This window comes from Poecilia formosa, unplaced genomic scaffold (genome assembly GCF_000485575.1).
Source record: "Poecilia formosa unplaced genomic scaffold, Poecilia_formosa-5.1.2 Scaffold575, whole genome shotgun sequence".
Lineage (NCBI taxonomy): Eukaryota > Metazoa > Chordata > Actinopteri > Cyprinodontiformes > Poeciliidae > Poecilia > Poecilia formosa.
Genome location: NW_006800514.1, coordinates 95,449 through 118,591, shown reverse-complemented (window position 1 = coordinate 118,591; position 23,143 = coordinate 95,449). Strand labels below are relative to the sequence as shown.

The 23,143-nt window shown below is 41.0% G+C and overlaps 1 protein-coding gene across 1 annotated transcript; it reads left to right on the top strand.

The window, feature by feature from the left end:
* Positions 1 to 803: 803 nt before the first annotated feature.
* LOC103129763 (uncharacterized) lies at positions 804 to 21,447 on the top strand. Its single transcript, XM_007540952.2, has 8 exons — positions 804 to 1,333; positions 8,155 to 8,960; positions 14,713 to 14,874; positions 15,752 to 15,905; positions 17,409 to 17,536; positions 18,197 to 18,318; positions 20,147 to 20,254; positions 20,898 to 21,447. The coding sequence occupies exons 1-7, from the start codon at positions 1,255 to 1,257 to the stop codon at positions 20,241 to 20,243; spliced, it is 1,548 nt and encodes a 515-aa protein (XP_007541014.1). The 5' UTR covers positions 804 to 1,254; the 3' UTR covers positions 20,244 to 20,254; positions 20,898 to 21,447.
* Positions 21,448 to 23,143: the final 1,696 nt, after the last annotated feature.

Below are 23,143 nucleotides of genomic sequence, written 5' to 3'. Positions count from 1 at the left end.
TCATTTAGAGGAAAGCAACATCTGATATTCACACGCACAGTATTAAAACAAAAATAATTTCAATACTTTACATTTGAAAGCTGATTTTTTTTTTGTGACAGATACAACTAGCTCTGTGAATATTGGCATATTCTGATGCTTTTAATTCAAAATATCAAATGAATCGATGAATTGTGGGTAAAACACTTTGCTGAAGCTGAAGCGGACTTCAGCTGAAGTGGGGACGAGGACGCAAAGGGGGCGGGGCAAAAGACCAGAACTTAGAACATATAGTTCCCACAAGTCTGAAGCAGAAGTGATCTGCGGCACCTTTAGAAGGCGAGAGCAGAAAGACACTCTTCACCGTTGTGAAAGATAAAGATGCATGAACAAAACTGTCAGGATTGATCCGTATCAGACGGCAATGAAAAACACGTCAGACGATGTGGACAAACTGCTGCCGATCTCCCACTACGATGTAGTTAACTACCTAGAGAACACGAAGAATACGTACGCTGTTTGTAGATTAGGAATGAGGGAGGCAAGAGCTAGTTCTAAGCTTGTGGCTTTGTTGTTGTCACAGCAACTCCATATCAACTGCCTACCAAGATGGCTGCCAGTTACAAAGTTGACGGAAGTGTGACATGAGAACTATCGGGACAGGGCCGTGGTGAAGAGGATTGACGTGACAGAGGAGGGTGCTATGGAGGCTGAGAGAGGAGGTAGAGGAGAAGAGGAAGGGCTTGTGGTAGAATCCTTCCAAGAGTCATAAAAGTATGAAATTCCTCTGACAGCTAAAGTAATAAACCTATTTAGTGGGTTAGACATGTTTCCTGTTGTGCTCTATTATCTTCTCCGTGTTTACGGAGCTAGAAGCCTCCAAAAATGTGCCAGAGGTGCCTGGATGCCCTCACAACAGCAACTCAAGTGAAAAGATTTATTTTTGATTTCTTCTGTTCCTCTTTTGGGCTGAGGAGAAGTCGGTGCTGTTCAGAGATGTTCCCTCCTCCTGCCGGCTGCCGGAGTCCTGCCCCCCTCTGTGCAGCTCAGCTGAAGGGCTGCTCCCACTCCCAGCCACAGATCACCGAGCTGCTCCTGGCATTCCAGCAACCAGCCTCCTCACTGAAGGAGATGCCTTTCTTCCACAGCTGAAGCCCAATGAGGAATATCTGAGAAAATTTAATCTTTTTTTCATCTAAAATTTGATTATTTATTTATTTATTGTAATTTTTTTTTTTTTTTTTTTTTTTTTACAAAAGCAAGTCCTTTAGCAACATGAGTATGAAAAGGAAAAAGGCTGGGCTGGTCATCAGCTGGCAGAGATCTTTCTCAATTCTGGCTCCTTGGAGAAAAGGTAAAATAATCTTTCAATTCCTTCCTCAGAGATATGTCTTTACAGTCATAATTCCTTAAAGGGAGTTCATTTCATTTCTTTCGTCATGATCCTAAACTACCTGCAGACTCATCCTCTCTGAGCTCTGTAATGTCTCAGTAAACACGATTAGCACCCTGCGGTGCCTTTGTTGCTCTTGTTTTTAAAGATGACTAAGAACTTATGTGGACTCAGTGATGTAGTCGACTGAGATCAGCAGCTTTTCTTTTAATTCATAAGACGCAGTATGAAGAGAGTCTCGGGATTTTCGCTCCTATTGTTTCCACGGAAATCCTTTAAAAGCAGATTGGCGGTCATAAAAACTTCTCTTGCCTCCTCTTTTTTTATTCCTACTCCCATGAAAACTGTGAGCTGCAAGCACAGTTTGTGAGGTGGCTGCCACAATATAACAAAAAAGAAAAACAGATGTGGATTCCTCCTCCTTAGTGGGACAGGAAGGGACGGACGATCTGGAGGACGACGGCATCAAACGTCACAGACAAAAAGTATGCAGGGAAGACAGAGATTCACCCGAGTCTGTCAGAGCTTTAACAACCTGCAGCCAGATGTTTTCTGTCATACTGTCTGATTTATCAGGGGGGAGGTAGCAGCCACTATTGACTCATTGGTACATGTTAACTCCTGGATGACAGTAGGAGTTTGTTGCTGCGTACAGGTTACCCCACACACATAAGTTGAAGATTACTCATATTTAACACAGCTGGAAATCATCCCATTAAGCAGATGTCCCAGTAAAGGGACCCAACTTAGACTCTACAGTCTTTGGTAAACATGTTCAGTTAACAAAAACCAAATATAGCATGTCAGCACAAACACATATCAAGTACGGCGGTGGAGGGAGATGATTTGGGCTGGTTTGACACCTTCCAAGGCTTTAATTAGACCGTGAATTCCTCCAACTGTGAGTCCAACAGCTGAGGTTTTGGTCCAAACTAAGTCATCAGTGACCAACAGCAGCAGATACTCAACAGAATGACTGAAAATCCTGTTCTGAACTGGTTTGAGCTTTAAGAAATTAAGCCACCTGGATGTGGAGTGAAGCGGGACATGAGGAGGGTTAGAACTCAAGCTGGGCCAATATTATCCTCTATGCATAGAAATGGTTGTTTACAGGATGGTATCCAGAAGGGATGCACTGATCGCAGTTTTCTGCAGTCGATGTTTAGACTTTTGCCACGGTAGATAAGTTTGGCTTCACGTGTAAGTATCGGCCGATCACCAATCTCCCAAAATTCAGAAAATTGATACGCCTGATATTAAGGCGTATCAATTTTCCCCCCGTTCATATCGACCTCACTTAGCAGCTCTAAACAGGAGCAGCAGTGGGTTGAATTTGTGTCCTTTCAGAAATCACACAGAGAGGCCAGAGAACGACCAAGTCCCAGTTTGAAGTGTTAAGTGTAAGGAAGTCGAAAACCAATTAGTCTGCACTCAAGTTCTTCCAGATGAAATTCTACTGATAAGCTGATTTAGCATTTCATGCTTTAACCATTGAAAGGCAGCGTAGACTTTTGCTGCTGCGAGGCTGTAGAGTACCGACAAACCATTAGCTTCTTTCACACACACACACACGCACACGCACACACACACACACACACGCGCACACACAAGACTGCAGCTCAGACTTGAGGCTTCATTTGCAAAACTTTAGTTCAGTTTCAGTTTTATGTCAAAGGCGAATTCGTGGGGCGTGTTATAAAACCAGGTTGCATTCATAAAACAGAACCTTTCATGGTTTTCTATTGCTAGAAGCAGTTTGAGCTTGAAATCTTGAAATCTTCATATTTTCATCCCAATGTTTACTTCCAACAATTCATTGCAAATGACAGATTCTGATCAGTGCACCTGTTTCCTTCTGTGACCTAGTAATTTATGAGATTTGTACTGACTTATTTTTACTGCTGCCTGTTGCCCGGGTCGGTGCTGTAACTTAGAAGTAGCTCTTCATCGTCTCACCTGGGCAACTAAAGATCCAACAAAATCAAAGCAGCCGTGGTTTGTGTGAAAAGTGAGCAGCAGCACACCGAGCTTTCTTATCACGGCGTCAGGTTGCTCTGCATTCCGCAGCTGAGACCCACTCAGATATCACTGTCAGCTTATTTACAGTAGGAGCCCCCCCACACCTGCTGCAGAGCAAATCCCACAGATGCCTTGCAGTGGGAGGCGTAGTAAATCTGCTCATTGTTTCCGCCGATCGGGAGCCCCTTTGCTCTGCTCCACAGCAGACACATTGTTTGCCGTGTTTCTTAGAGCAAGAAGAAAGGGCTATTGTGCGGACGGCTGCGTACGGTGCAGCTGTGAGGACAACTCCTGTGTCTCCATCGTTGTTTTCATCGCAGATCACATTCAGGGTGTTAGGATCTCAGGTTTATTTGGTTTTGTGATCATTTATGCTCCTTAGCTTCTTGTCTCTATTAGTTCTGCCTTGTTACTTCAGTTTCTTGCTAGTGATTCTAGTTCTGTTTGTTTCTTGTGTCTCGTCCTTTCTTAGGTTCTCTAGTTTTATTAAATGTTTTTCTGTCATTATTTTTGTTAGATTCATTTCCTAGTCCCCAGTATTCTTTCCCTCACCGCCTGTGTCACTTCCTCTTCCTCTTTCCCTCTCTCCCTCCGGTCAGCCTTCCTTCTGCAGCCCGTTAACTTATCAGCCCAGATCCATTGTTCCATCATTCACTCTCCCAGTATTTAATCACACCTCCTTCATTCACTCCTGGCTGGTAGCTCCTGTTTCTCTCCTTGTCTCCTTGCTGGCTTTCTCTCTTGGATTTATGGTTTTTGTTCTGCCCTGGCTCCCTGTGGTTTCCGTATGTCTTGTTTTTTTTAAAAAGATTTTCATTAAATATCTCGATCTACTCAGTGCCTCTGCTGTTCTGCATTTGGACCCACCATCAACCACCACTAATCAAACAGGACACAGGAAGAAGCCGGTCGAGGCCTTTTCCAAACTTTAACCTGACACAATCGCCTGTGACGGCGCTTCTGTTCTATGACAAGTTTAGTTTTCAAGAATTTCTCTAAGAGCGTCCTCCAAAAACATTTAGTGGCTGGCAGAACAGCGGCAGCATTGTCTCGGCCTTTACTTTGAGGGATGAGCTACTTCCCTCTTGAGCTGTTAGAGGGAATTATTCCCAAGGAGTGTTTGACTGAAGCTACAATGCTCCTGCACATTCCTGTCTTATCATAGTGGTGTCTGGCAGGACAGAGCAGTGCTGGGGTCGTGCATTTACTTTGATAAGTGGGAGGGAGTCTGGCTATCATCCTCAGTGCTGATGACATTACTCTCATGATCCCAGCTACACCTCATGTCGGGGTGCAGCTGTGGCTGACAGCGTGGTTTAGACTGCTACCTCCACTACTGCTGATTTAATGCTGAGTGCCGCTGTGATGTATTAGAACATGATTCTAATACATTCTTGGGTTCAGTTTAATAGCCTAGCTGAACAGATGTGTTGTAGCAACCAGCTGTTGATTAGTGACCGACACTTTTTATTAACCATAACTTTTATCGTCATCTCCATTAAACCCCAGAGGAATACAAACACGTATTCTTATACATGTTTGTCAGACATGTATGAGAATATTGTTAAAAGGTATAATTAGTGGAATTACTTATTTATGTCATTATATTAGTGGCAAATTGTCTCAAAACAACAATATTATCGGTTATCCCGATAACTTCTGGGATGATTAATCATCCAGAAACATTGGTTATTTTGGATATATATATATATATATATATATATATATTAACTAGTTTAATTTAATGCTGTTTTGACTTGTGGTGTTTATCTTAGAGCTTAGTTAACTTTCCCAGCCTGAGTGTCAGGTTCTTTCCCAGCTCCTCCTGACCCCTTTTAGCCCCTTTACGAAGGGTGTGTTTTACCTCCAGCCCTGGAGGCATCATTGAAGTGTTTTTCTCATGAAGTATGAACCCGAGGCATCAGCAGAAGACAACAGGTCAATCCACCCGCTCCTTAAACCGTGCCGAATCCACCAGTTTCGGTCTGGAATGTGAAATGAATCTGAGGGGGGAAACGGCAGACTGATGTTCTCAGGCAGAAGCCAGGCTTTAGGATGGGTCGGGGTGACAGGTTGGGAGGGGGGGCAGGCGGACCGTCTCTGATGATATACGTTGTGTGGAGCTCAGTCAAACACGCATGACTGGAACTCAGCTGAGTCAGCATGTGCTCACGATTACAGGACAGAATATCTCCTGGTGTGCCGTTTGTGAGGGATGAGCATGACCAGATCAGGGGAACACCTGCGCAGCAGGTGATGATCGCACGAAAAGGATTGAAGGGACACACGAGGATTGTGTCACAATAACAAGAAGTCAGATTACACAGACCGGCTGGTCGGATGACTTCAACGTGTAATTAAAGGCAACCTGCTCCCCTTCTCAGTCTGCTGGGGTTTCACAAGAACAGACATGTCTTGATATCTCGTGTCAGGAAGACAGAAAAAGCTCCAAAAGTCTTTGTCTGGCTTCAAGAGTAACTCATTCTTATATCCGACAATTTTAACGAGTGTGAATCCTTTTTTCAAGGCACTGACATCAATTTTTGTTCCAGAGTAAAGAAAGCTTTACGGCAACGTCTCTCTAACGCTGGAGTCTTGTATCTGCAGCTATCTTTGTTGCGTGTTAATCTCTGTACATTACGGCTTGGCCATCAGCAGATGGTAAACACTAATTTCTGCCACTGTACAGACAAACACATGTTGGATACTTCACACAATGTGACCAGTGAGGTCATTGGAAAAAGAAAAAGAAAAACAACAATCCAGCTGCTAAAGTACCAACCTAAAAAACATACAATCATTCAGCTGTTTTTTTTTTTTGTTCCTATCATCGGGCAAAAACAGGAAACAGGAGTTTTGTGGAGCAACATGTGGCAGACAAAGCAAGAGAGAGAAAGAAAAAAAAACTTAGTTCAGACTGCACCTTTTCTAGTGTTTGAATGAGATTATGTTATGAGTTTATGTTATGAGGATCCAAAGAAAATATAGTTTTGAATTCAGCATTGAGTACAAGAGGCAGAGCCGTCTATTATAAAAACAGATAATAGATGGCTCTGCGTCTGATGGTGAGCTCAAAGCTATATTTTCTCTGCATGGCGGTCATTCGTCTTGGCTCAGACGTTCTGTCCGGTCAACGCCACACTCTTGTCCTGTATGAACACCCACGTTGCAAAAACAGGGAAGATTCCATCATTGTTTTCTGTTTTTCATCACCTCACTTAAATTTGAGAATGATTCATTGACCCCAAAAGGGAAATGAAATGTTGTTGCTCACTTTATTGAATCATTATTGAAGGTGAGGTAATGGCTTTGGGCAGGAATGTCATGATGTGTGGCAGGCAGAGGCATCGAGTAGCTGTTGGTATTTAATAAAAAAAATTTTAAAAATGGATGAAAAAACAAAGTTACAAAAACACGGGAAACACAAGGAGCCAGAGCCAAATGAAAATGGGAATTTGTGGTAAAAGAACAGCAGGGAATCTTCGGGGAAGCAACAATAACAGGAGGAACCAGCAAAGAGTGAGAGCAGCAGAAGTGTTTGGGAGAAGGAATGTGGAACAATGCACCTGGGCTGATTGGAAGTGTGACGGGAGAGAACAGAAGGCAAGATTAGAGTTTTTTTTTTTTTTAGTGCTTAATTTTATTAATTCTGCTGGAAACATCCTGGGAATAAAAGTGAATTAGATTGTCATTCTCTTATTTCCACAGTCCAAACTATCCCCATACCATCCCTGCATGCTGCCGTGCACTGCAGGCCAAAACTTGGAGGCAGTTTCTGTTCACTATGTCTGTCTTAATATAAACACTCTTGAATTCTGTGGATTGTGGGATGTATTTTCTACGCGTTCATACGTCACTTTTACTGATAATTCGCCTCCGTGTGCCCTCGGGTATCCACGGACGTCCATTGATGGTTGCTGAATAAATGACAACAAAAGTAAAGAAAGTTTTAGTTTCAGGCTGGAGTGGATTTGTGAGTATTTCTGCTTTAGTGAAAAGCCGAAATCTCTATGTTTGTGCTGCATCTTGTATAAATAGCTTGTAGTTGTTAAAGTCAGAGTAGGTTCCTGTGAGCAGAACAAGATTTGAGCAAGAAAAACCCAAATGCCCAACAACTGCTATGAACGCGACTACTCAGAAGTGGCTCTTTTTATAACAAACATATTGAGAGAGATTCCAACAATGAAACGTCTTCTCTAAAATCACATCGGAGGTTCTTATTTTCTTTCCAAAATGACTCATGGTAACATTGCCAGTATTTTCTCTGTTCACAATGAATGATTTGTTAATATTTACAGTAAAAAAGCAAAACCGGCGCACCATTTCCTGATGTTTTTCATGTTCCTTATCTCTTTGCTGCTTGATCTGGCAACAAAAACACATTTAAAATGATTATTAAATTAAATTACATATTTAGTCAAATGACTGGGATGATTGGGACTCGACGAGGGACTTAAATGTCTTGATATGACTTAAGACTTGTGGTAGATATGTTTTTGTAGTGGTTATTTCATAAAGTGCAGAGAAATGCCATAGTATCAGTTTGTAGAAGTAGTTAAATTACTTGATGAGAGTTAAATAATTCCAATAGTTTTTCAAACTGGAACACAGTCATGTCGCTCTCCAAATAAATGTTTGGTTGCTGTGATTTTTGTGTGTTTTTTTTAGTTATTTCAATGAACAAATAAGAACAGAGAACACATTTGAAGAGGTTTTGTTCAGCTGGAGCAGAAATAATGTTTTTTGCTGTCTCTGTCTACCAGGGAAAGGAGACAGGAACACAGTTCTGGACAGTGACGTTGTGCTGACTAAAATGAAGCTCTTAAACAACTTCAATGAAAAGTTCCGGACGGCAGAAGACTCTGTCTCCACTCTCTCTGCAGCATCAGTTTCTGAACACAACACTCCAGACCCAGGCGAGGCCTCGGAGGTAAACTCCCATCCTGAAGACAAGCCTCGGACGGATTCTGGCACCGGATACCTACCGGGCATTTTCTCGGACCCTCATCTCTCCAGGCCGTACAAGTTTGAATCCGAGGACTCTGGAGTGGAACTGCCCAGCGGAGCCAACTCTCCGTCTACCCCCACAGGCTCAGAAAAGAGCTTTGCGATCCACAGTCGAGAGTCCTCCTGTCACTCCTGTAACCTGGACTCCGACTCTACCTCCTCCCCCGATGCACTAGTTACAAAGTACCAAAACTCCAAGAAGGCAAACTGCTTAAAGACTAGCACGAATTCAACAGTGGACACCCAAGACGACGTGTTCACCAACAGAGAGGACTTTGACCCTTCAGTTGTGAGAGTGAAACTGTACATATGTGAGGAAATGGACCAAAGTGATGCTGCAGGACTTACCTCTGAAGATGTCTGCGAAAAATCAGAACAACGTGATGATAAAATCTCGTCAGATGATAAAAACAGCTCAGAGAGCGTACAACTTGCAGACGAATTCTTACCAGCACAATGTAAGGATGAGACAGACGAGGATATAAAAGCTGAGTCTCTAAGGAGAAGTGACACCAGGGACAGTCTGGAGGACTACATGGACGCATGCTGTAAGCTCAGTGAGGTAAGAAAACCCTCATTTGTTTATCCATCCATCTATCCAGGTCATGGGAACTCTTCATATTCTAAAGTGGATAAACTGCTTATGTGACAACAGCCCAACTCTTCTTACTCAGAGGTCTCAGAGTCATCATGTCATGTTTTTCTGTGGGATGCCTGTTCTCTGGCTCTCTCTGGATGGGTCTGTGGGAGAGCACCTGGCAGCTGTCGAAGTTGCACAGTCACGTTCAACTGTTTGATGTTCCTGAAAACATCCCAGCAAGGCTGTGAGGACGTCTTTCATTACCAGCAGCTATTACAGGGAAGAATGTGAGCAAACGTTCCGCATGAATCCCCGTTGTTGTTTCACAGAGAGGGACAGATTGGAGAAGGATTATTAACAGAAGGTACAGAACATCTGAGTCGCGAAGGCAGTTGAAACAATGCCAAGTTTGAAGGCCTTTCTTCACATCGATCGAAGTGAAACACGAGAACCTATCGGTCCCTCGGACAGAGCCAGTTAGCTGAGTATGATGCAGCACTTTACTGAGTTTGCTGAGGTACTGGAGATTTGACAAAGTGATACTGTTGATGACCGGTAGGCCTTTCCCTCTCTCAACCCTCATTATTTTCCGAGCCCTGAGGTTGGCAGCCAATCCTGGTGTATCCAGTAGGTGTTGAATATCTCAAATTACTCACATATTTACAGAGATAAGAATTCTTTGATAGCTTCCAGGAGGCACCAGAGAGGCAACTCCCTGGGACAGCTGCTGTTGGGGTGAGGGGCTTATGAAAAAAATTATTAGTACAGAATGTTTAGTGGCCCCCATCATCACATAATTAAAAGTAAAATAGAAACTCAAGCACTTTCGGTAACGCTTTATGTGATGGGGTGTGCATAAGACATGACGCTGTCACGAACATGAAGGAGCCTTTATGAATGTCTATGACTGTTGTCATGAAGTGTCATTCAGTAAATAATGACACTTTTAATGCAAAGTTGCTTTATATGTTGGATTAAAAGTCCATTAAAAGTGCCAACTTTGCATTAAAGTGTATAAATTTATGAAATAATGCAAAGTTAGCACTTTTAATGAACTTTTAATCCAACTTGTAAAGCAACTTTGCAATAAAAGTGTCATTATTTATCGAATGAAGACTCCTTCATTTTCATAACGGGTGTCATGTTTATGACAGTGTCATGTCAGTCTTATGAACACCCCTTCAAATAAAGTGTTACTGCACTTTCCACTGTGTGTTCAGTCATATAGAATTTCTTAGAATGGGAATAAATAGATTATAAAACCACAGAAAGCTTCATAACTCAAAATCTGGATGCATTACTGAGTGCATATTTTTCTCACTGCCAGGCAGCAACAGTGGTCATATGGACTTGTTTATCTCAGTCTTGGCATTCATTTTCAATGTGGTTAGTTTGAACTTAGTTTAAGGGCTGTTTTTTTTGTTTGTTTCTTTTATTGACTTATTGACCTCCCAGGCTTAACAAATTAAGAAGACACTTTCCAGCTGGGATCCACAGATGTTCTTTATACTCCTGAGTGTGTTTTGGAACAACTGAAATAGATTGAGGGTGTTGGCGTTAACTATTTCGTCTCTGATCTGCAGATCACACAGTGGGTTAGAAGCTGTGAAAGGGGGCCCAGAGCAAGCGGGGCTCCGTTCTGACTTGCAGCAATACTGTCAATGATTCTGCTAGCTTCCCCAAACTGAGCCTACATAAAGCCCAGATGTGGTTTGGTTCAATTAGCTGACACATGAAGCTTAAAATAGGGCTTCTCTCTCCATGTCTGTATTTTTGAAACACAGTTATGCCCTATGAACAGATTGGAAAAGCATAATAAAGAACTGTTTACAGAACAGTTCACATATAAAGTATAAATAATTTAGTAATTAATTTAGGAGTCCCACAGATTTAAATGAATCCATGTGTGTAAAAAATTCTGCCTGTTTTGTTTCGCAGCATAATTAATGTTTAACGACTGCTTTGGATTTCTTAAAAATCAGAAATGAGAATGCTCCAAATTTCACCCTCCAGGAACTTTTTAACATTTTCAGCACAAGAATTTCATTCTTTACCAATTTAATTTCTTCTTTAATGGGAAGCAGAAGGCACAAAGTATTTTAATTATATTCAAATATTTTCATTATAACCAGCAACTTTTTACTTTAAAAAAAGACCACATTTATTCTATTAATAATTTTTATTTTAAGAAAGTTTTCCTTTTTGTGGCTGGGAACAAAATAAGAGATTTTCTAGACCATACAAACTAAAAAACATTACCCATAAAGTTTGGACACTGTCTGCCTTTTATTAAGACAAAACATTTGTCACTTTGCTTCATTAAAATATTGCATGTTTAATCAATTAACGAGTATTTAAAAAAGGAATTGTTTTGCGTTTCAAGTCAGAAAAGCAACATGGCCCCCTGATTATTTTCAACTTTGGCATTCTGGCCCGAGTTGCAAAAGTTTGGACACCAATGTTTCTGATTAAAGCAGATATTTTAAGAAAAAATGCCTTCAGAGAAGAAGAAGGACCAAAAAATAAATTCACTCAGATTATTTGGAATAGTTATTAAACAGGAGTTACTGGTGTGTCTACCAAAGATAACGTTGCTGATATAATGTGAGAATTTAACATTCCTAGTTTCAAAACTTCTGCCTGTAAGTAGAAGCAAATAATCCTTCAGATGTGTTGAAAACGACTGCACTACCACTGAACTTTTGCACATGTTGCTTACGTTTAAAACCTTGACCAAGTAGCTGTGTTGTGACTGCATTTCCTTTACGGTACAAAGTGTGAGAAAATATTGTAATAGTATTACCTCGTTGTTGTCTAACTGGCGCTTCAGCATACAGCGTGTCTGTACTGTGATCTTCAGCAATCCCAGTGCTACGCGTGTTTTCGTCATTTTGAATAACATCTTACTTATGAAGATAAGCACTTATTGTGAAGTGTCCTACTTCATCCTGGTTGCTTCCTGTCTCATCTCTGAGCTGCAGCTTTGGGTCTGGTGGTCTCCTCAGAGGTTCTGTCAATGACTACCCCATGACTCAACGCAATTAACTGGAGGCTTGAGGAAGCAGAGCAGGGTGTGTCTGTTTGTTTGCAGTGGGATTGCTAATTTTGCACAGAAAAGGCGCTCCTCCTTAATGCCATTTCTCCTTCCAAGCAGTGGGTCCCTCAGTGGTCTCTGAGGAAGTATGAGTAGGACCGGTGGGAGACCCAACACTCCTCAAATTACGGACCCACACGCATTCACTTTGCCTTATTTTCTGGCAGGAAAAACAGTCCTTGTCAGAAGTTACTATACACTCATCATGTTCATTCTTAGTGTTACTAAACTTCTAAACCCTTCTAAATGGTTTTAAAATATCATAAAACCTGGTCCATGACAGAATCCCTAGCAATGCAAGTGAACTGGACTAATTCTAGTCAGTGTCCAGTCAGAATTAAGCCAGAGCTTGTTTGTCAATAACCACAAGAGGTTTGTATCTTCTCTACAACTTTGATACCAGCAGAATGTGTTCATATCCATGCACCAATCTGTCGTGGTGAAGAGAGAGCTGAGTCAAAAAGCGAAGCTCTTTATTTACCGGTCGATGTACCTTCCGACCCTCATTTACGGTCATGAGCTTTGGGTCATGATTGAAAGAACAAGGTCACAGATCCAAGCGGCTGAAATGAGTTTTCTCCGTAGGGTGGCTGGGCTCTCCCTTAGAGACAGGGTGAGAAGCTCGGTCATCCAGGAGGGACTCAGAGTAGAGCTGCTGCTCCTTCATGTCGAGAGGAGCCAGTTGAGGTGGCTCAGACATCTGGTCAGGATGCCTCCTGGATGCCTCCCTGGTGAGGTGTTCCAGGCACGTCCCACTGGGAGGAGGCCCCGGGGAAGACCCTGGACATGTTGGAGGGACTATGTCTCTCGGCTGGCCTGGGAACGTCATGGGATTCTCCCGGAGGAGCTGGAACAAGTGGCTGGGGAGAAGGAAGTCTGGGCCTCCTTACTTAGGCTCATACCCCACAACTCGACCTCAGATAAGCGAAAGAAGATGGATGGACGGACGGACGGACGGACGGACGGAATGATGGATGGATGGATTCATATATCTGAATCTAATGTATTATTTCAACCTTGTGTTTATTAGGGAAAATTCACTTGAGAAACAGACTTGATGGATGGATGGATGGATTCATATATCTGAATCTAATGTATTATTTCAACCTTGTGTTTATTAGGGAAAATTCACTTGAGAAACAGACTTGTCTGTGAACAGAGAAGAGGTTCTGGGCTGTCATCAGACATGAGATCCTGTGTGATAAAGTGCTTTTAACAGAAGGGCTGCTTCCTTTGCAAACATTTAAATGTTTTTGAAGGCGCCCCATCGTTGTAAAACACAACATGTGCAGATGTTCTTGTTTAAGAACTTTGTGATCCAGGAAGTATTTGTAGGTCAAAAGAAAAGAGTGACGTCACCCCAACACAACTCCAGCTTCAGCACCATCAGCATAGGAAGCCTGAACTCATATCCTGCTTTTGTTGGGTCAAATTTAGGAATGTTGATAATTGGATAAATATTTGCTCATGATTTCCTCTTATCGCCTGGAGTGCCTGTGTTCAGCTGGTGCGACCACCATGAAGAGAAGATTTTTTAAAGTTGAGAGAAAAGGAATTTACTTTTTAATTTAAAGTGAAACTCACTCCCAGAGCAGCGATTTTGCTGATAAACTGTCTAAACAGGTTGTTTAGTGTTCTCTCTTCATATTTCTATGCAGATTTAGACATTTTGCACTGGAATACAAAATGTCAAAATGCTTTGTTTAATTACTGGCGGAGGTTGCTGAAGCACACTCGTCCTTAACTGGACTTTGTGGGCGTCTTCCAGAGAAAAACAACTTTTAACCAGACACTTCTAAGAGGCTCTGACACAAGGGGGCGATGTGACGAATCAAGGGCGTTAATACACTCTAGAATCGAACACTCTGACTTGTCTACTTCCAACTTTGGCATAACGAAACAAAACTACAACGAGAAAAAAAAATGGTGGACTCATAAAACCAATTAACCGGGAATCATGAATTTGGTTTATTTTTTGTTTTATTTTTTATTTATCTATTTTTGCAATAATATGTACGACAAGTTACATAAACAGAACGACAAGGCTTAAGGAAGGTAAACAAAGGTCTAATTTCTCACCTAAAAACAATTTCAAAACTTGTAGAACCAGATTTATAGTGATATAAACAATTTGTAACTTTCTGCACTCCGCTGCACTGTAACTGGTGGTGTGAAAAATGTTACTTTCCCTTCCGGGCCCGGGCCATAAAAAAAGAGCTGATAAGACAAGACTTAAAACTCCTTTCTTTCCTTTTACATTTGGTAGACAACTCATTTGGAACAAACAAAAAGCCACTTTGACTATAAAAAGTGTGATCTACAGCAGATGTGTTGCTCTGTGTGGCACATAACTACCACTTTACATAAGTCAGAACAAAACACATAGTGGAACATGGAGGTGGTAGTATCATACTATGGGGATATTTTTCTTCAACAAGGTCGGGGAAGCTGGTCAGAGTAGATGTGAAGATGGATGGAGCGAAATGGTCCTGTGTGCTGTAAAACCATAAATGCTCTGTCTTCTTCTATGTTTACTTCTCTGTGGCTGGGAGCAGTCGATCCATTTCCAATCCCCTCCTTTCATGTCTTCTTGTGGTTGTCTGTGATCTCGTCTGATGTGCACACATTCTGTTTCTGCAGGCCCAACAACAGAGACCCAGTCCTCTGGGCTCGGGTTTGGTTTACCTGGAGCACATCTGCCAGCTGCTCGAAAAAATCGCTCGTCTGCAGGAGGTAAACCTTCGTCTGCGAAGGCAGGTCTGCAGCCTGCAGAGGGACAGCAGGATGACAAAGACCAAGGAGGTGTGTGAATGTTCTCTGATTCCTCTCAGGCTGGGTTTGAATCCCGGTCCAGGGTCTCCATGCATGAAGTTTGCATGTTGAATAATGGATGGATGAATTTTACGGTACTTAGCCTTTAGTAGAAGAAAAAGAAAAACAGTATTAATTTGTTTCAGTGATTCTCAATAAAAGATAAACTTCAATAACGTCTAAGTTTTTCATGGTGTTTGGAAAGAAAACTACTGAGCCTACTTTGATTGTTTTGGGCAATCAAAGTGTTTTGATTTGGACAAAATTTTTCTTTTAGTCCCATGTTTTTATAAAAATTTAAATCTAAATATGTTGAGCTTTAAACAGTTTTTTCAACACTCCCTATATGCTAAATCACATGTAAATGAAAATATGCATATAGCTTTGATTAGAGGTGTACTGATTGCAGTTTTCTGGCCTATCGCCTTTTACCGATATTTAAAAAGCCTAATCGATTCCGACCTTAGCTGATACCAATTTCTTTTTCCTCTGAAATGTCGTCATCCTGATATACAGCAAGGAAGTTGTTGAGTTGGGTGACTATTGTTAACTACAAACCTGCAGACATGACCTGGTGGGCCGGTCTACCGGTCAAACCTCTCAGGACAGTGGTTGATATTTAGACCTTTGTTGAGGTAGATAAGATCAGTGGATAAGATTAGCTTCACATGTAAGTACTGACCGATCTTTTGATAAATCGGTGCTCCTCTAGTTTCTAAACTGAAATGGACAAAGTAGTTCTATTTTGCATATGAGACCTACCAAGCTCTGAGGGAAGAGAAGCTCAGTTATTCTAAGTTATTCTTCCTATCTCACTATGTGTGTGTGTGTGTGTGTGTGTGTGTGTGTGTGTGTTGTGTTTATACAGGAGTGTTTCCAGCGGTATTGCAGCTGTGGCTCTGCCATGTTGGCCTTCCAGAATTGGCAGTCGAAAAGTGACTTTCTGTCTCCGAGTGGTACTTCCTCTGATCTGTCCACCATCCCGGAGGTCAGCCGGCACCTGCTGCTGTCAGCCAGGAAAGGTAACCTGAGAACACATCCTGGTCAGGAACTGATGTCAGTAAAAACAGCGAATTAGTGGAATAAACCTTACACCAAATAATTTAATAGCGCCAATTCACAACAAATATCATCTCAAGGCAACATGCAAATAAAATAAAATAAAATAAAAAATAAATAATAATTACAGTACAATTTCAAATTATAAAGCAGTTCAGTTAAACTCTTTTTTTTGCTAATTAATTACAAATTTTATAATCTACTGAGTCCAAATGTAGCAGACTGGACTGAATTTTACCTGCTTGCTTTATAATGAATCTTTTTGAGATTCTTAAGTGAAGGTGTAATTTTATTTTATTTTTTTCTTGGCTAGATTCCAGTTATGTTACGAGTCTCCTTATGAAAAGCCATAAGCAGAGCGCTGCAAGCTGTTGTTGCACAATGATTCCATTACTTTATCTCAGCCAATGCCATGTTTGACTGAAACTCATTTAGGAGTAGCCGTGTCTACATGGATGTGGGGGAGAATATGTCTGCAGGTATTCTTTAGCCTCTATCCTTCACACTGATCCCTTCCTTCTCAACTCACACAAAGCAGCTTCTAACAAAACCCAGACAGCTGTTTCTGCAGTCCACCCTGATTATCTCAGAGTGGAGTCATCTCAGGGCAAAGCCGCTCAGAGGAAGCATGGCCAGGTATCACATAAAAAAAGAGCTCATAATTCATGACTCTAGCTACCACTTTGCTCTCCCAGAGCTCGATGTGTGACAGGCGGAGGAAGGAATGCTGTTCCTCTAAATATTACACAGGCCTCTTCATTGTCTTCTGTTAAAATCATTAGTTAACACTTACTTACCTGACTGAGTGAAGTCGCCTCCCCCACCTTTTTCAAATCAGATAAAAATGGTGTCAAACGTTTGTGCAGCAAAAGTTTTTGTTTGTTTCATTTGAAAGATATTAAGAAATGGTTCCAGAGGTCATTAAAGGTCAACCAGGCCCAGCCCCCACCTTCTTCAAATCAGACAAAATTGATGTCAATCAACTCGACTACGTTTGTGCAGCAATTATGTTTGTTGTGCTGCTTTAGCTTTGAAAATATTAATGAAAGTTTGAAGGTCAAAAGATCAACCAGCCCCCCCAGCTCCCTCCACACACACACTTTTACAAAATCAAAATTACCTTTAAAATTTCATTAATATTTTCAAAGCCAAAGCAGCAAAAACATAGACAAGTTGATTGACATCAGTTTTATTTGATTTGAAGAAGGTGGTGGTGGGGAGGGCTGGTTGACCTTTAATGACCTCTGGAACTTGACTCAGGTTACTTACTTTTATCAAAAGGCTTTAATATTTGAACATTTGTCTAAAACTTTAAAAGTGCTGTACAAATAAAGTATTATTATTGCTATTGTTATTATTATTTGTTGGACTGTTAATTTTTTTTGTTGCAGTGTTTCCCTGATGGCGTGGGATGACAATTAGAAGAGTCAGTAACAGAAGTGTCTTATCTGTGATTAATACTTCAGGCATGAGTAGTGACGATTTGCCAGCCACCCCAGAATGGAGGAGAAGCCAAAACCGAAGGAGCTACGCCGAGAGGGAGCCCCATCTCCATGGAGACAGCACAGAAAGGAGGAGTCCTCCGACGGGCCGCGTGAGTGTGCATGTAAACAGATCACAGACGCAACTCTTGATGTTGTTTTTGATGTTTGATATATATATCTCACACAGGGTGTATTGTCAGTTATGACTTAAGACATTTGACTTCAAAATAAAATGGGGCCTCTGTCTCTTTAAAACCTCCTGCTCCTTCTGCAACTCCGCCTTCAGGAAGTCATCATAACATGATGCCTCTATTGATCCTTTAACAACGTTTTTACCTATGTTTAACTGAGAAGTAGCTTGTATAACGTGCTTAGTCAGCAGGCACACAGTTCCACCAGGTGTTTGCTAATTGCTGCTGGCTAGTCTGAAGGAGCTGAGTGGGGGAGTCGCGGGGGAGGGTTGTTCTGTGAGGAAGCTTGGACACTTAGTAACCTCAGCTCTGAGTAGGAGCTTCATTATCAAAGGTGGAAATCAGATGAATGGTTGCCTTTGGAAATTAAAGGATTTCTAAAACATGCATGAAAGAATCAGGGCAACATTCCTGCTTCTTGTTGTTGATGAAGGAATAACATTATAGCATGATATAAAGCTGAAAAAGTCTATTTTAATGAAGAATTAGGACTAGAAATAAGCTGCAGCTGTATGGCCAGTGGTTAGCTAAAGCACATTTAAAGTCAGCTGTCCTTCTGTTGTGTGTCTTAATGTACAGCTCAGTGAAAACTACATGTGGGGCCGAGTCAAGGACCTTGTGAGAAAAAGTAAAGGGAAGAACCAGAGCGGGCTGGGACTGACATCTGCTTCACTAAAGTTGTCTTGTCCTCAGCTCTTCAGGTGAGGAATATTTACTGCACTCTTTATGGCTGTTGTGTCTCTGTGACCTGCTTATATGTACCTAAAACTCTGATTTGTCCTCTGATTGTAACTGTATATGAGACATTAAAACAACACATTGTTCTGTCCAAACTGTAAAGTAATAGCCCTCCCAACCCTACAAAGGATAAACCCTACAAAGGATAAGCGTGTAAGATAATGGATGGATGGAGACATTAAAACACAAGTAGCACTTTGCATGATTTTTAAAAATAATGACACTTTAATGCAGAGTTGGCACTTTTAATGGACTTTCAATGCAACTTTTAAAGCAACTTTGCATTAAAAGTGTCATTATTTACCGAATGACACTTCATGACAACAGTCATAAACATTCATAAAGACTCCTTCATGTTTATGAGAGTGTCATGACAGTCTTATGCACACCCCGTCAAATAAAGTGTTACCAAAACTTCAGTCCCTCAGTGATTGTATCCTCTATGAAATGGTTGTGGAGAGTGTAATCTCTTCTACCATCATCTGTTGGGACAGCAGCACCAGAGCCAGGTACTAAAAAACACTCAACAAACACCGATTCTGGTTCTGGTTCTGGGAGACTGCTCTAGAAACTCTAGAGATTATGATGCAAAGAAGAATTCTTGATGAAATGAAGAACATTACAGACAACTTTGACCACTTTCTTCATTCAAACGTCTTCAGTTAGAGACTTTTGACTGTAATACTGACTGCTACAGGACGACCTTCCTGCCCACAACCACTAACATCTACAACAACTCTTTGCATGACAGAAACCGATCATTTCTCTTTGGGATCATCAAGTATTTTTCAAACTGAATTAGAAATAACTATACCATAAGCACCAGATAAATTAGCTATTGCTTTGAAATAAATGTGTTTATTGTGCAGAATATGACGACTTTCTGCATTCTGTTCTGAGTAACCTGTGAAGATGGCTTTCCTGCTGTTCATTTTACCATCGGACACTGAAATGCTAACTGCTGTACCTTCAAACATTCTAAAAGAAAGTGATGATGCGGCTACAACTGTGTTTTTTTTCCACAACAAAAGTCCACATAATTTTGCCTTAGTATTTTTTTATTTTGAATTCAATATTTCTCCGACATGACTAGCAGCTGCTGAAATCCCCTTAAAAATGTGCTTATTTCCTTTGTTTGCTAAAAGAAAAACAGTTTAAAAAAAAGCAGGAGGAATGTGTGTCATTTGACCGCAGTTAATGGAAGAAGGCATGGGAGGACGAAAGGCATTCAGCTACTTGTGGGCTGCAAACAGAGATTGACAACTTCCTGGCAGGTGGAGATAAAAGAAGCTATTAGCTTAATTTTTCCTTGTGAGGCCAGGAGTTTCAGTAAATGTGAACTTTACTTTACTTTAAAGCTACTTTAAAGCTTGTACAGCAAAGAAGTCTCATAGAGGGTGGGAGGGCTGCTGCCACTCTCTCTCCTGCCTGGAATTCAGTCCAAACTCAGAGAACCAAAGGACGGGGTCAGCGAGTCAGACTTTAGGTATGCTCAGAGGAGTATTTCAGCCTGGTGAGACATAGCTGCAGTGCAGGATTCATTAGAAAGGGCAGCATCCGCCTGCTAAGTCATGCATCACAGCAGGAGGGATGCCAAATCAAAGAGCAGTTCACTACATTTTAGTTGGGCATTTATACAACAAATTCATTAGCAGCTTTCAGCCGAGTTCTTGTGCAGATGATAAGAGTTCAAGTGAAATTTGTTTTTTAAAGGTTGGTGATATGAGGATGAACAGCAACAGATAGCTTTTGTTATGATTTTGCTGTTAACCCCGAATATTTTCCTTGCAGGCCTGATGAAGAACAAGCGAAATGTCTTACCAGAAACAGGAACTCCATGATTTCCTTGGGCTGCCAGAACAAACAAGAAGACATCTCTTGGCTTTAGTAAGCATCCAGGTAGTTACACATTTATTTTTTGACTTTTCCATTTCTTGTCATGTCTGAAGAAAACAGCAATAAGCCATAGTCACTGGCTGTGTGTTGGAGAATCTATTCAGAATAGACATCCATAATTACCAGTGGTGTTCCCTTAGGATTGGGCCTTGTTCCTCTTCTTTTTAGAACATATTTTATTCACCTAGATCTTATGCAAAGGAACACAATATTCATTTTAACAAGGCACACAGTCAAACCTGTCAGTCAACCTTAATTCTGTGACTGGAGGTGTGACTTCCCAAGCACACATCAGAACTTTTGAAACAGACAAGCATGACAAGATTATGTTCTGAGAACCGCCTCGACCTCAGCCCTATTGAATATGTATTTACATATTTACATATTTACCACTTTGGTGACAGAATAGTTGAAATAAAACAATGTGGAAAGATTTCCAGTCATGGGTTCTTTGTCAAACCCATTGTTCAAACAGACACCGTGACACATGATGAGATGTTTTCATCGATCTTGTACAACCTGTATCCTATACGCCCTCCCCCTCACACACACACACGCGCGCACGCACAACCAACAATCGAATTACATTTCAGTTTGACATAAATGTATGTTGTTATTCTTCTTCTTTGTCTTCTGTTAACATCAGATCCAAATGGGCTCACGCTGAGAAGAAGATATCAGGAGGTTCTACCAAGAAACTCTGAGACCTTAAAGGAAACAGGAAAAAAAGAGAAGAGGAGTGTGAAAACAGAAGACAGAGGAGAATGTTGAAAGAGATGACTCTGGGACAATGTGTAACAATGACATCAGAGTGAGGGGGTTTACTTTCTATGTGTTTTACTCTGTCCAAAGAAGAGTCGGACGGTACCACTGCATTGTGTCATAATATATTTTCTGCAGAATGTACAGTTTTTACAATCTATTATCAAATCTAAGCTTAAATATCTTTATAATCTTTACATTTGGTATATGGTAAATACATTACAGACAAATGGCAGCTGTTTTTGTATACAGCGCGTGCAAGTGAAGCATTATTAAAGGATGTGGGAATCGGGTTTTCTGTTGCGACGTTCCGATGTTCTCAAACAGGTCGGGAAGAGTTCAAAAACTTGTCAGAAAACAACCAGCTGCTATTTTTTTTTCCTTATGTAACATTTTCAAAATGTCAGCAAATACATTTTTAAAGCTTATTCCACAATGCACCTGCTTCAGTATTCTTTTCATAACCTGGATTCAGTGAAGAAGAGCCACACCTGATTTTATTCCAGACTCACATGCCAAGAGTTGGTCAAATAATCCTAAGATTTTAATAAGAATAGTGACATGTTATTATTCTTGTTATAATAATAACATGAACTCTTTCATAGCTCAAGGAACTTTTATGACAGTCAGGTCTTATAGCGTTTTACGACACAAACACTGTACAATTAAAATTCATGCTTTTTTTTTTTTTTTTTTGGTCTTCAAATATGACAAAGGGAAACTGATTAAAAATGAATTTCACACCATGGTGTAAAAGGTGACATAACAATGGTAATGATGTCATAAAGTTTTAGGGATAAACGAGAAAAACTTTCAGTGACATTACAGAATGAAATATGAAAGAAAGCAATGATGAGAATGTGGAGAGTAAATGGTTTGTTGCCTTAATCTGCAGAATGAAATTGAAACGCTTTCCAAGATAAAAAAAACAAACAAAAATCAAAGAACAAAAACAACACAGTACCCTCTAGTGGTCAAAGTGGGGAATCGCATTTTAAATGCCTCCGTAAAGTCAGTCAGCTCACGTACAAGTGTGTTTGGGAGGTAAGCTGTTTTTAGATTGAAAATAGAAAAATGTCCTATGCTTAAAGCCACCGGACATTGTTCACACAATTTTGGAAATGTGGCATTGTCCGATATCTCACCCGCAGCATCTGATCTACTACAAATAAGAACTAATCTCTCATTTTAAGTGTTTCTCCCCAAGCTTTGAAAACAGCCGCTATCAAATCATTGCTAAAAACGAACAATCTGGACAAATCATCATTGCAAAGTTACAGGTCAATCTCTAGCCTTCCATTCATCAGACTCGATGAATGGAAGGCATTCATGTGGCCTTCCATTCATCTGGTATGAAGGCATCTAGTCTGAAAGCATTGTTTGACCAACCAGCAAGTGGTTGGTCATTGTTTGGAAGATGAAGCTGCTCTTGTCAAAGTGTTCAATGGTGCCTGCATAAATATGGACCCTGGAAGAACCACAGTGGTGGCTCTGTTGGACCTCAGTGCAGCATTCAAGCCTGCTGACCATGACATATTATTGAAGCAACTGAAGGACTGGGTTGGAATGTCTGCTACAGTACTCAGCAAGGTAAAGAACAGGGACTTCTTCATGGGAATAGGTGACTTTCATCAGAGGTGACAAAAATCACATGCAAGATCCCACATGGTTCCACAGGTGCTATATAACATCTACATTCTCCTGCTCAGTCAGATTATTACAGGTAATAAGTTAAGTTACCATTCCTATGTAGATGATACACAGCTCTACATTACAATGTCACCAGGTGACTACCCATTCAAGCACTGATTGGATGTGCCATAACCTTCTTCAGCTGAATAGAAGCAAAACAGAAGTAATACATTGTTTTTACCTAAAGAAGAATGATCAAGAATCAGCACACAGCTCAGCTATTACAGCTGGAAACCAGTGATCAGGCCCAAAAATCTGTGTGTAGTGATGGACTTAGATCTGAACCTTTGGCAATAGATATAATAAAAACAACTACAAAGTCAGCCTTTCATCACCCAATGAACATAAACTAAAGAACTAATGTTCCTGACTGTTGCATGCAGACTTGTGGGCTGGTTTGCCTTCCTCCTCTGCAGGAGGAAGGTGAAAAAGGCCTCT